This window comes from Bombina bombina, chromosome 2 (genome assembly GCF_027579735.1).
Source record: "Bombina bombina isolate aBomBom1 chromosome 2, aBomBom1.pri, whole genome shotgun sequence".
Classification (NCBI taxonomy): domain Eukaryota; kingdom Metazoa; phylum Chordata; class Amphibia; order Anura; family Bombinatoridae; genus Bombina; species Bombina bombina.
In genome coordinates, this window is record NC_069500.1 from 763,765,682 (window position 1) to 763,780,681 (window position 15,000).

A 15,000-nucleotide genomic window follows, 5' to 3' on the forward strand; every position below is an offset into this window, starting at 1 on the left:
TGTCGTCTAGATAAGGGGCCACTGCTATGCCCCGTGGTCTTAGGACCGCCAGAAGAGACCCCAGAACCTTTGTAAAAATTCTTGGGGCTGTAGCTAACCCGAAGGGAAGAGCCACAAACTGGTAATGCCTGTCTAGAAAGGCAAACCTTAGGAACCGATGATGATCTTTGTGAATCGGTATGTGAAGGTAAGCATCCTTCAAATCCACTGTGGTCATGTACTGACTCTCCTGAATCATAGGTAGGATTGTCCGAATAGTTTCCATTTTGAACGATGGAACTCTGAGTAATTTGTTTAAGATCTTTAGATCCAAAATTGGTCTGAAGGTTCCCTCTTTTTTGGGAACCACAAACAGATTTGAATAAAATCCCTGTCCTTGTTCCATCTGTGGAACTGGATGGATCACTCCCATTATTAGGAGGTCTTGCACACAGCGTAAGAATGCCTCTTTCTTTATCTGGTTTACAGATAATCTCGAAAGGTGAAATCTCCCTTGTGGGGGAGAAGCTTTGAAGTCCAGAAGATATCCCTGAGATATGATCTCCAACGCCCAGGGATCCTGAACATCTCTTGCCCACGCCTGGGCGAAGAGAGAAAGTCTGCCCCCTACTTGATCCGTTGCCGGATAGGGGGCCGTTCCTTCATGCTGTCTTAGAGGCAGCAGCAGGCTTTCTGGCCTGCTTGCCTTTGCTCCAGGCCTGTTCTAAGCTTGTCAAGTATTTCAGTCAATGGAGTAGCTGTCTGAAAGGCCTCTTCCAGAGACTCAAACCAGAACGCCGCAGCAGCAGTGACAGGAGCAATGCAAGGGGCTGCAGGATAAAACCTTGTTGAATAAACATTTTCTTAAGGTAACCTAATTTTTTATCCATTGGATCTGAAAAAGCACAACTGTCCTCGGTAGGGATAGTGGTACGCTTTGCTAAAGTAGAAACTGCTCCCTCCACCTTATGGACCGTCTGCCATAAGTCCAATGTGGTGGCGTCTATTGGAAACATTTTTCTAAAAATAAAAGGGGGGGAAAACGGCACACCGGGTCTGTCCCACTCCTTAGTAATAATTTCTGTAAACCTTTTAGGTATTGGAAAAAACGTCAGTACACACCGGCACCGCGTAGTATTTATCCAGTCTACACAATTTCTCTGGCACTGCAATTGTGTCACAGTCATTTAGAGCAGCTAAAACCTCTCCAAGCAACACCCGGAGGTTCTCAAGCTTAAATTTAAAAGTACCGTGGGACAATGCAGGCATAGAGACACACTGAAGTAACGACGCTGCAAGAAATTTGATCCCCAGCATTCACAGCCCAGCCGGAGCCCATCTTCATCCCCCAGCATTGTGCAGTTACAAAGGAATCGTGGTCTGAGTAACGAATGTCAACTGCACATAGGGGATTGAGTTTCTAGGATTTGGACAGCAGAGCTGCAGGACACTCATACAGTAAGAAATAAAACATCTCTTACTTTATTTAACTCAGTAATGAATAATGTGACAGCTCTATTCAAGGTTGTGGAACCAATAACAGTTTGCTTAATGTGAAGTTTAGACAACTGTCTGAAGAAAACCTTTTTTACATACATATTAAAAATGTGTTCAGTTGTTTAGCTGTTTATATATAAAAACTTCAGCTGTTCCCTCTGGGAGTTTTTTCAGTTACCACAAACACACTCTTGCTATATCTCCTTTTTTTTTTCCTTTTTTTTACGTAAAAATGGAAGGCATTTATGTCTTAAAGGACACTAATATAGACTGTGATTCCTCTGATATGGAGGACATTTTGGAGGATATAGAGACTGTGTTGGATGACTTATTTCATCAAATGGATAATCTCAGAAAAAGGGACATTAGACTAGAACTGGACATTAAAACTTTTCAGATTTACCAACAACAGTCTAGGATTCCACGAGGCCTGAGAATTTCTAAATTTCCCTCTTTTCAAGTGACCTGCCAAGATTTTATAACCAAATGGAATGATGTATTGACAGCCTGTTCCAAAGCATTAATAGATTTGTTGATTGAATACAAAAAGAAACAGAGATTGCAACTTATCCAACATATGCAGGAGTTACAGGGAGACCTAAAAAAACATCAACATCAAAAGGAATTTAAAGATTATGATAAACAATTCCAGGACAACATGTGGTCCTTTAAAAGGGAATTGTGGTTGTTCAAACAACAAAAAATGCACAGGGACAAGCTTGATTATGAACTTAATAAGGTCTATAAGTGGTCCAGTAGTAATGAACATAGGACACCATATAAGAATAGAGTTACACATAAGAAAGGCATGGGTAACACAAATGCAGGGCCTAAACAATCCAAAAAAGTTACATTCAGTGAAACTGAATACGACTATGATACTTCTGACCAGGAAACATCACAACAAAACACATCTAGTGGTAATTCAGTAGGAGACACCATTTCTGTATTAGATCCCCCAACCCCAGGTACATCCTCCCAGTCAAAAAAACGGGGTGGGCCCCAGCAAACCAAATATAAAGATAAAAACAAAAACCAAAAGAAAATACGTAGAGGGAGTCGGGGAAGAGGGGGAAAGTGCAAATTACAACAGGTATCCTCAAAGGAAAAGAGTGTCTTACAGGACAACCCCTCCTTAAATAATGTTATTAATCTATCATCTAGAAATTTGAACAAACAGGAAATTTCACTTTTACAAAAAGGTTTGAGCTTTGCCCCTAGTTGTAGTTTTGATTTATTTTCCACCATTCTAGATGTAAATAAATTTGTAAGAGACCTTACTTTGAAGAAACATTATTTTAATGATGAGTCAGAGGAACATAGTGTAACACAAAAAGATGGTGATAATAGTACTACTATTGAGTCAACACATCATTTCAATTTTAACTTTAATGATCAAGCAGCCATGACAGACATGCTGGAACTAATGAGGGATAGCAATGTTGATCAAAGATTTGGCCCCTCAGAAAAAGATATTGATCTTGGTAGATTTAAAGATAAAACCTATTTTTATCCTATACATAGTAGAGGCTTAAACTTACAGGTCTTTCAACAGACACTTGAGACTCGGCTCATTGAATTGGACAGCAAAAATAAAAGCACTACTAGTAAAGGTTATAAAAATAACAATTTGACTGCACTTGAAAGAAAAGCCATCATTGATCTTAAAAATGATCCGAATATAGTCATTAGGGAATCAGATAAGGGTGGTAATACTGTTATCTTAAACAAATGTGATTAAGTGGCAGAAGCCAATAGGCAACTTGCCAATGAGGCTGTATACCAGCCCTTGATCTGTGACCCTACTGACAACTTTCGTAGATCATTAGCTGAGATAGTTCACAAAGCTAAACTGGATGGAGTGATTTCTGAGAAGGTGGTGGAATATATATTACCTAAACATCCAACTATGCCGATATTCCACCACTTGCCTAAACTTCACAAAGATCCCAAAAACCCTCCGGGCCGTCCGATCGTGGCCGGTATTGGTTCACTTAATGAAAGACTTTCGGATCTAGTTGATACGTTTTTACAGCCTATAGTTACTAATCTATATGGTTATTTACGAGACACTACCGCACTTATTGCACAGGTCGAACACATAACTTGGTGTGAGAATTACAGATTAGTAACAATGGATGTGACATTATTATACACATCCATCCCTCACGATATGGGATTACAAGCATTAATGTTTTTCCTTACGAATTTCACTACTTATGATTTTTTGACAATTCAATTTTTGTACACTGCTGTTGAATATTTACTTACACACAATTTTTTTATGTTTGAGGGCAAGTACTATCTCCAGAGACGTGGCACAGCCATGGGTGCGAAATTCGCACCCTCATATGCAAATTTGTATATGGGGTTTTGGGAGCTGTGCCACGTCTTTGGGGATACTAATCCCTTTCGTGAGAACATTGTTTATTTTGGTAGGTATATAGATGATTTGCTTTTGGTGTGGGATGGGGACAGTCATTCGGTTCTACTGTTCCTTGAACACGCCAACAGCAATAATCTAAACCTTAAATTCACCATGTTTTAAAGTAGTGATTGCCTAAACTTTTTGGATATCACACTCACTTCACATACTGACACACATTCTTTGGAGGTAGAGTTATACAGAAAGAGTTCAGCGGGTAATACCATTCTTCACTCTTCCTCCTGTCACCCAAAACACACCATCAATTCCATACCCTATGGCCAAATGATTAGGACTAAAAGGAATTGCACCACTGAGGACAAATTTCAATCACATGCAGCCAACACCAGCCACAGATTGGAAGCCCGAGGTTATGATATGAAATTATTAAAGGAAACCAAGAATAGAGTGGATAAATTAAACAGAGATGATCTTCTTACTACCAAATGTGTGAGTAAAACACAGAATAAGAGATATAACAATAAACCATACTTTACAACAAATTACAGTAAAGACTATAACAAAATTTGTGACATTATTCATAACTGTTTGCCAATTTTAAAAAGTGATGTCAAGTTAAGCAAAATAGTTCAACACGGCTGTAATTTTTCAGCACGTAAAGCAAAGACCTTAGGAAGCTTATTAGCTCCCTCAATGCTACCGTCACAAACTAACCAATCTTGGTTAAAGAGAAGAATAGGTTCCATGAAATGTCAAGGAAATATTTGTAAAACCTGCAAACACATCCAACAGGGTCCCAAATTTGTATCAAGTACAACAAATAGGGACTTTGACATACGCTTCAGCATTTCATGTAACACCAAATTTGTCATTTATTTACTTACATGCCAAGGATGTAAAAAACAGTACGTGGGGCGCACTAAACGTGCCCTGCGTGACAGGTTCTTACAACATCTCAGAGATATTGGCAACCCGGATTGCAATACACCAATAGCTAAGCACTTTAGAGAGGAACATAATTCTAATGATACCCTCTTGACAGTACAAGGCATTGACCATGTCCCTAGACACAGGAGACGGGGGCGATAGAGAGAGACTTTTGGACCAAAGGGAAGTGTTTTGGATTTTCCATCTTAAAACAAAGCACCCCTTTGGTCTAAATTCCATAATGGATGTTGATTTATTTTACTAATAGATTTATGATTGTTTTTTTCATTTTCTCTCCTTTTTGACAAAAGAGAAAATGAATTAAAGTATAAAAAACAATATCTTTAAATAAAAAATATCTTTAAGTGGAGATTGAGTTCTACATCCATTTAGGATCAAATCAGAGTAATAAAAATTTTTTTTTTCATATATATCTAGCCATCTGACAGTTTTAAATAAACACACTTAACATTTATGTTTGCTTTAAAATGAAAATGTTTAATATAAGAAACAAAAAAACAATGATAATTTACCTTTAACCATGACTATCTAGGTAGTCATGGGTTAATTCAACAGATGCATGTAATTGATAATTAACTTTACCTTTAAATTAAGGCTTTTCCCAGCACTAGTTATGCCAGTGAACAAGGGCTGACACTAGGCCCGAAACATGTTTGGCTGCTGTTGCTCTATGTCAGTTACAGGACTGTAGCTGATTTTCCCTTTTGTTTTTTCTTTCATGTTTTTACATGCAACTGATTTTAACATTTTTTTGTACCAAATAAAGCTGTATTTTTCAACTTTTAACAATTTGACATATACTTTTTTCTTTTTCATATGATCTGAAGATGCGGATTAGCAGAGTGTTTAAATTTAAAAGTAGACATATCTGAATCAGGTTTCCCCGAGTCAGAGACGTCACCCACAAACTGAAGCTCTTCCTCAGCTTCTGCATATTGTGACGCAGTATCAGACATGGGCCTTAAAACATCTGCGCGCTCTATATTACGTCTAACCCCAGCGATATCACGCTTTCCTCTGAATTCAGGCAGTCTGGCTAATGCCGCTGACAGGGTATTATCCATGACTGCCGCCATGCCCTGCAAAGTAATCGCTATGGGCGTCTTTGATGTACTTGGCGCCATTTTAGCGCGAGTCCCTTGAGCGGGAGTCAAAGGGTCCGACACGTGGGGAGAGTTAGTCGGCATAACTTCCCCCTCGTCAGAATCCTCTGGTGATAATTCTTTTAAAGATAACAGCTGATCTTTATTGTTTAAAGTGAAATCAATACATTTAGTACACATTCTCCTATGGGGTTCCACCATGGCTTTTAAACATAATGAACAAGGAGTTTCCTCTATGCCAGACATGTTTATACAGACTAGCAATGAGACTAGCAAGCTTGGAAAACACTTTAAATCAAGTTAATAAGCAATATAAAAAAAAACGTTACTGTGCCTTTAAGAGAAACAAATTTTGCCAAAATTTGAAATAACAGTGAAAAAAGGCAGTTAAACTAACAAAATTTTTACAGTGTATGTAACAAGTTAAACAGTAATAACAACTGCCACAGCTCCTACTTTTGAAGCCTTTTGAGCCCTTCAGAGATGTCCTATAGCATGCAGGGGACTGCTGAGGGAAGCTGAATGTCACAGTTTGTAATTTTAACTGCACCAACTGTAACTTTTATACTATAACAGTGGAAAGCCTCAGGAAACTGTTTCTAGGCAAAAATAAAGCCAGCCATGTGAAAAAAACTAGGCCCCAATAAGTTTTATCACCAAAGCATATATAAAAACGATTAAACATGCCAGCAAACGTTTTATATTGCACATTAATCAGAGTATATACCTCTGATAGCAAGCCTGATACTAGTCCCTATTAAATCACTGTATTTAGGCTTTAACTTACATTAATCCGGTATCAGCAGCATTTTCTAGCAAATTCCATCCCTAGAAAAACTTAACTGCACATACCTTATTGCAGGATACCCTGCACGCCATTCTCCCTCTGAAGTTACCTCACTCCTCAGACATATGTGAGAACGGCAGTGGATCTTAGTTACTTCTGCTAAGATCATAGAAAAACGCAGGCAGATTCTTCTTCTAAATGCTGCCTGAGATAAAATAGCACACTCCGGTACCATTTAAAAACAATAAACTTTTGATTGAAGAAAAAACTAACTATATTTTACCACTTTCCTCTTACTACCTCCAGCTATGTTGAGAGCTTGCAAGAGAATGACTGGATATGGCAGTTAGGGGAGGAGCTATATAGCAGCTCTGCTGTGGGTGATCCTCTTGCAAATTCCTGTTGGGAAGGAGAATATCCCACAAGCAATGGATGATCCGTGGACTGGATACACCTAACAAGAGAAATATCTCTCTCTATATATATATATATATATATATATATATATATATATATATATATATATATATAGAGAAAGATTATATATATATGTTTATACATACACATATACACACACACACATTATATATATATATATATATATATATTACACACACCTCTCTCTCTCTCTCTGGTGAGTGCTGGGTTTCCTTTATGTCTTGTATTTGTTTTATAATCCCCCATGGTTCTTGCACCCACTCCTGTCTGGGGTTAACTGCCTATGACTCCGGTGACGGCACAGCTTTTTGTGAGTGCTATTTAGCACCCAGGGCTGGCATGTTGCTGGGTCATGGGATGTGTACCTGGTCCGGTTTTGGAGTTTAGTCCCCTTTCCACGTTTTGTATGTTGCTGGGTGATTACATATACCTGTGCACCCCTCCCTTGTTCCCAGTTTATCTGGCTTTGAGAGCCTGTAATTGTGTGGCTGTGTTAGGGACTCGGGTGTTGGAAAGGACCTTGACGTGGTGCCTGAGCTTGTCCCATTTGGCCAGATGCGGTGACTAACCCATCCATTTTAAATCTTAGCTGTGAGCTAGCTGGTGAGTGCTGGGGGGAGATATATATATATATATATATTAAACTATACCAGAATAAATTTATATTCAAACAGACATACGTTTGACAGCACTCCCTTTATTTAAAATAACCGGTTTTGGGTCAGCATAAGGTGGGGAGGAAAGAAAACAAGATTTTTAGGATTACGTAACGTTCCAGATAATAATCAGCTCCTTCATTTCGGTCCCAATTTTCCATAATTTAAAGGGTAAAATACAGATGAGAAGTTCATTCAGCATGGCAAATTTGTAAAGGATATGAGCACATAATCCATAAGTCATTCCAAGTGCTTTATATTTAATAATCATGATTAATCTTTTTTTTTTCTTCTTCTTTTCCCCAGAGATTGGTATATTCCAAAAAGAGTGTGTTCACGTAGCCATTTCTTTAGTAAGGGCTAATTTTAAATTAAATTATAAAACAAAAACCTATAAAATTGAAAGGGCAGCATTAAATGTTGGAGGTAGGAGAGGAGAGGCAATTGTTTATGAAAACCGTATTTTTTCTTTTCTTATTTTTGCTAAACATGGGGTTAAAAAGAAATGAACCATTAATTTACAAATTAAAAACGTCACAATACTGAAATGTTTCTTAATGAACATAATTTATGTCTCTCTTTGCAAATGGCTGTAATTCTCCTATAACCAAAATCTTTGGGTGCCAAGAGCAAAATCTCGGGTCTTTGGCATTAAGACCAAGGAAACCTTTGTCATTATTAGTCAGTTCATGAATAAAATTGCTGTGTTATGAAGTTAATAATTCCATTCCATTATCTTGCCAGCCACTCCAGAATAAGGATGGTGGGATTTGTATTGTTAAGTAGTGAGTGAACGGATTTTATTTCAGAATCAAAGGCTTCCAAAGTTAGTTGCCAACAGGTGTGCAAAGAATAGGAGATCAACCTGGGGTAATTGAGGCACAGCAAGAGGCTGTCATGGCACTGTGAATAATATCCAGCATCCTTTAAATATAAGTCAGGTACCCCTTTAGGGAAGGAAAACCAAATAAAATACAGCCCTGTAGAGAGGTTATACAGCAGCAAAGTTGGGTTCACGTTGACTGTCAGGGAGAGGCTGATCTGCGGGTGTACTGGACTCGATATCTAGTGACAGTCATGCCATGGACTTCCGAGATCTCACAAACAGTCTTGCAAGGAACCATCTCCTCATCTTCTTCACCAGACAGCCAGTCTTGTACAAGTTCAGCTGCTCGGGGACTGACATTTTCTTGTAGCCAAAGGTTGTGCCAGGCTGCAAACTTTTGATGGTGCTTTTGGAAGACCAACGACTGGGACTAGAAAATAAAAAAACATAAGTAAGATTTTGAGGTTTTCTTGTTTAAAATATTCTTGAAAAGTAAGATACAATAATAACAAAAATAATAATAAAAATAATAATAATAATAATAATAATAATAATGATAAAACACAAAAAAATGGAGATAGGAATGTCCTATTGATTTTATTGTAGCAAACGCAGTATTTGATTACACCCCAATTTGTAAAGAAATATTATGCTCTAAAGTTTTCTCTATTTTATTAGTTGCATTTTTTGTGGTTATTCCTGTGCTGAATACAACAACATTTTATGATGGAATTGAATGTAAATGTACTAGTCAGTAAAAACAGTATCTAAGCACATAAATCCCATTAGTTTCACTTTAAAATGAGAAAACTTTAACCTTTTTCTCGCGCAAAATAATTTTTAACATGGTTCTGCTGTGCTTTTTTTTTTTTTTTAATATAAATGATAGAAAGCATTTTATTTTAATGCCCATTTTGAGCTCTTTCAGGAAGTTGACTAGATTATTGGTACTGCAGCATACAAACTGCTTCCAAAATACAGTCCGGCATTTTAAAGGGGTAGTATACTCAAAATAAAACTTTCATTATTCGGATAGAGCAAGCAATTTTAAGCGGCTTTTGTAGTATCAAATTTACTTAATTCCCCTGGTATCCTTTGTGGAAAAGTAAATCTATGTGGTCTCATAGGAGCTCAGGCGAGTGCATGAAATGCTTGTGGGATACTCCTCCATCAGACCGAACTCGGCCAGTAGTCTTGTTATCCCGGCGTCGAGCCGGAATGATAGGGAATATCCCAAAGCAGAGGTTTGCAAGATGGGGTAAGCGGCAATCACCACAGTAAGGACAGTCCTCGGCGGCAACAGGCAGGAAACCGGAGAAAGGTAGTTTAGGGGCAAACCACCAGAAAGGTCAGATAGGCAGGACCTGGCAAACGCAAGGCAGTCCAGAGGCAAACCACTAGGATGATCAGGCAATAGAGGAAGGCAGTCGCAGAGGTAGACCACTAAGATGGTCAGGCAGTCAGGGTTTAGCAACAGTAAGGCAATCCAGAGCAATAGGGGTCAACAGGCAGAGTGGTTAGACAAGCAGAGTTCAGCAGCAGTATATCAATCCAGCAGTTAAAGGGTTAATAGGCAGAGTGGTCAGACAAGCAAGGGTCAGCAACAATATAACAGTCCAGCATAATAATCAATAACACCCAGGAGAACAGTATGTAACACCTATACTTGGGCAATGATAGGTAGGACTGAAGTTACTTAGATAGGCGCCCGTATTTGTGCCACAGGAGATCCTGACCGGCTTCTGGATGGGGAAGCGTGGGGCGATGACGTCACCTCTGCACGCAGAGAGGAGCCAACTCCCCCCTAGGCAACAAGCAGACGCCGCGTCCCTAGCAACAGCTAGAGCGGCACGGCATAGCCCCCCCTCTCAAGGGTTCCCTCCGGGAACCTAAGTCGGCCTCAAGAAAGTATGAGCAGCATGGAATCTAGAGACCAAAGATGGAGCATGCACATTACGGGCAGGAACCCAGGATTGATCCGCCACAGAGTAACCCTTCCAATGTACCAGATACTGCAGTTGTCTGCGCCTGTATCTGGAGTCCAGGATCTTAGCAACCTCATATTCAGGGTCACCATGGACCAGGAGCGGAGGAGGAGCCGGGTATATCTATTTTTAATGTAAGGCTTGAGTAGTGAGATGTGGAAGACTGGGTGTATGCGCAGGGTTTTGGGTAAGGCCACTTTGTAGGCAACAGTAGACAGTCTTTTCAGGACTTTGTAAGGACCAATAAACCTAGGCCCCAATTTGTGACAGGGTTGACATAGATGAATATGTAGAGTAGAGACCTAAACACGTTCACCTACTGAGATGGCACGTACAGAAGCTCTATGACGATCAGCAAACTTTTTATATCTAGAGAAAGCTGAACGTAGCAGAGAGCAAATACGTTGCCAATGAATGGTGAGTTCAGTAACTTGTCGGTCTGCAGCAGGAACCCCAGTGGACTGAGCAGAAAGAGGGAAGACACGAGGTTGATACCCTGCTGCGGCTTGAAACGGAGAACATCGAAGAGAAGAGTGCCAATGAGTGTTTCTTACCAGCTCCGCTAGGGGTAACAACTCAGACCAGTTGGTATGAAGAGCGTTGACAAAGGCTCCAAGATAAGCCTCAAGATCCTGGTTTACTCTCTCAGTCCATTGGTCTGAGGATGGCAGCCAGAAGACAAGGAAACAGTGGTTCCAATCAACTTGCAAAAGGCTCTCCAAAAAGGTAGAGATAAATTGTGGACCTCTGTTGGAAACAATATTCACAGGAATGCCATGAAGTCGTACCACATGCAAGAGAAAGACGATAATTCTTGGGCAGAAGATTAGCAAAAAAAAGCGATCAACCACAACTCAGATAACTGTATGGTAGTCAGAAGGAGGAAGGTCCACAATGAAATCCATTGTTATGCGTGTCCATGGTCGTTCGGGAATGGATAATGGTTGGAGCAAGCCGGGAGGCAAGGATCGGGGAGTTTTGTTGGCAGCACAAGTTGTGCAGGCTTTCACATAATCCTGAGCGTCAGACTTCATAGTAGGCCACCATACGTGTTGGGAAAGACGCTTAACGGTCTTTGTCAAACCAGGATGTCCTGAGAGTTTACGGTCATGAGCCCAGGACAGTACAGGAGTGCGTAGATTCAGAGGTAGAAAAAAAAATATATATATATATATATCGAAAGCCACAGTGGCTTCAGGTTTACTAGACTGGGCACGTTGCTGTCTTTGAAGAAGGGTGGTATTCAATTGAGCAACCACACAGGAGGGAGGTATGATGTGTTCAATAGGAGCCTCAGAGGAATCACTTGAGTGAGGAAAATGACTGTAAAGGGCGTCCGCCTTCTTGTTCTTGGTCCCAGGAAGATAAGAGACCACAAAGTTAAAACGGGAAAAGAACAAGGCCCACCTGGCCTGTCGAGGATTGAGTTGATGAGCAGTCTCTAGGTAATTAGAAAATAAAGAACAAGAAACTGGCACAGTGCTTACTGAATAAGGAATTGTAAGAAGGTATCAAAAACCTTGGTGCTGCCCCTGGTACTGTACTTACAATAAAGGGTAGGGAGAGAGGGGGACAAGAAAGAGGGGTTTATAGCACTCACATTCCTATTATAGTGATACCCTGTATCTAAACAGTGGATGAGATTATAGTAATGGGTAATGAAAACAATAGAAGTTTATTTGGTAAAATTAAGATAGGTGGGGATCAAACATTCCCCTACACACAATACCGTGCAGAGATAGATAATGAGATAAAAACAACCTAATAAAACTAAGCCAAAAAAAAAAAAAAACGTACCAAAGCCCTGTGGTATAAGCCCCCCTGTATTCCTGGCCGATAACTGGATACGTCGGCTTCAGGTGACAGGAGCAAAACCCCAAGGCAGAGAATTGGTACGTAAGGCTTTATAAATGGACAGATAGGATCCCTGACTTACAAGGGACCCAGCGGGTTAAAAGAACCCCTAAACAAACGCGTTTCGGCCGTGGAGCCGGCCTTTCTCAATGTTTTCTGAAAAATTATCAAGCCGAATGACTGAGAGCAGCTTCTATTTGTACCCCACCCATAGTTCTATTAGCCAATCTAAAACCTTTCCTGAACACACCCCTGTGATACACCAATCATGGTGTTGTGTTATAATGTTCCACCTCCCTTGCATAAAACTTAGTATATTATAGAATGTTCGTGTCAATAGTAAATTCACTCATTGCTATATTATGAGTACAGCCTAGTGAATACGTTACTCGAGAGATCAAAATCATATATTTCCCTGCGCTTATGTTCAGCGCTTGTATATGCATTGTCCACACACTTCCGTTGTTTATTAGAAATCTGTTAGTTGATTGATTCAACAAAACGACCGGTCGTCATTTCATTGGTGGGGGTGTGTAAAATATCCCCCTATTGTGTAAACAGCTTTTATTTCAGAAACCCAATCTTACAAATGGGAGTGTGTTTATAACAGAGTTACATTGTGTGTGTTAGTGACATATATCACAACGGAACAAATGTCAGGATATGCGATTTTCAGAAGGAATGTAAGGAGTGTGTCCGTTATTCCAACTACTGGATTTAGATACCACTTTGCTTTTTTACAACATCCTATTCTGGATCCATAATCGCTCTGTCATATGCATTAAAAATTTTAATTTTAATGCATATGACAGAGCGATTATGGATGTTGTAAAAAAGCAAAGTGGTATCTAAATCCAGTAGTTGGAATAACGGACACACTCCTTACATTCCTTCTGAAAATCGCATATCCTGACATTTGTTCCGTTGTGATATATGTCACTAACACACACAATGTAACTCGGTTATAAACACACTCCCATTTGTAAGATTGGGTTTCTGAAATAAAAGCGGTTTACACAATAGGGGGATATTTTACACACCCCCACCAATGAAATGACGACCGGTCGTTTTGTTGAACCAATCAACTAACAGATTTCTAATAAACAACGGAAGTGTGTGGACAATGCATATACAAGCGCTGAACATAAGCGCAGGGAAATATATGATTTCGATCTCTCGAGTAACGTATTCACTAGGCTGTACTCATAATATAGCAATGAGTGAATTTACTATTGACACGAACATTCTATAATATAAAATACTAAGTTTTATGCAAGGGAGGTGGAACATTATAACTCAACACCATGATTGGTGTATCACAGGGGTGTGTTCAGGAAAGGTTTTAGATTGGCTAATAGAACTATGGGTGGGGTACAAATAGAAGCCGCTCTCAGTCATTCGGCTTGATAATTTTTCAGAAAACATTGAGAAAGGCCGGCTCCATGGCCGAAACGCGTTTGTTTAGGGGTTCTTTTAACCCGCTGGGTCCCTTGTAAGTCAGGGATCCTATCTGTCCATTTATTAAGCCTTACGTACCAATTCTCTGCCTTGGGGTGTTGCTCCTGTCACCTGAAGCCGACGTATCCAGTTATCGGCCAGGAATACAGGGGGGCTTATACCACAGGACTTTGGTACGTTTTTTTTTTTTTGGCTTAGTTTTATTAGGTTGTTTTTATCTCATTATCTATCTCTGCACGGTATTGTGTGTAGGGGAATGTTTGATCCCCACCTATCTTAATTTTACCAAATAAACTTCTATTGTTTTCATTACCCATTACTATAATCTCATCCACTGTTTAGATACAGGGTATCACTATAATAGGAATGTGAGTGCTATAAACCCCTCTTTCTTGTCCCCCTCTCTCCCTACCCTTTATTGTAATTACAGTCTCTAGGTAAGTCAGATTCTTGTGGTCAGTGAGAATCTGAATGGGATTAAAAGGTGCCTTCCAACCAATGATGCCATTCAGTCAAGGCCATCTGAATGACTAGGAGTCCACGATTACCCACATCGTAATTCCTCTCTGCAGGAGTAAAGCTTTTGGGAAAAAAAAGCTACAGGGTGCGACTTGGAGGTTAAAGGATCCCTTTGGCCTAGAACTGCTCCAGCCCCTATCTCGGATGCATCAACCTCTAAAGTAAACTGTAGGTCAGGATCAGGTTGGCGGAGCACAGGAGCAGAACAGAAAGCCTTTTTAAGATGAGTGAAAGCATATATGGCCTCAGGGGGCAAATGTTTACAGTCTTTGTTCAGTTTTGTAAATTCCGTGAGAGAAGCGACTGTTTGAGAAAAGCAATTTATAAACTTGTGGTAATGAGTGGAGAACCCCAAGACTCTATGCAATTCCTTTAATGAAGTAGGTGGAGGCCACTCTAAAACTGTGGTGAGTTTAGCAGCTTATGATGCTCCTCCAGAGTGGAAGAGAAAATAAGGATGTCATCCAGGTAGACGATGACAGTGCGATTGAGGTGGTCTCGGAAGACATCATTGACAAAATGCCTGGAAGACTGCAGGGGCTTTACACAGACCAAAGGGCATTA

At 39.9% G+C, this 15,000-nt stretch overlaps 1 protein-coding gene across 1 annotated transcript in view; it reads right to left on the reverse strand.

Annotated features, from left to right (window-relative positions):
• Positions 1-7,815: 7,815 nt before the first annotated feature.
• The window catches only part of SIN3B (SIN3 transcription regulator family member B), a 115,199-nt gene continuing 108,014 nt past the window's right edge, over positions 7,816-15,000 (reverse strand). The window contains exon 20 of the mRNA XM_053702892.1: positions 7,816-9,050. Within this exon, the coding sequence (XP_053558867.1) occupies positions 8,820-9,050 (231 nt within the window). The 3' untranslated portion in view covers positions 7,816-8,819. The remainder of the gene's footprint in view (positions 9,051-15,000) is intronic.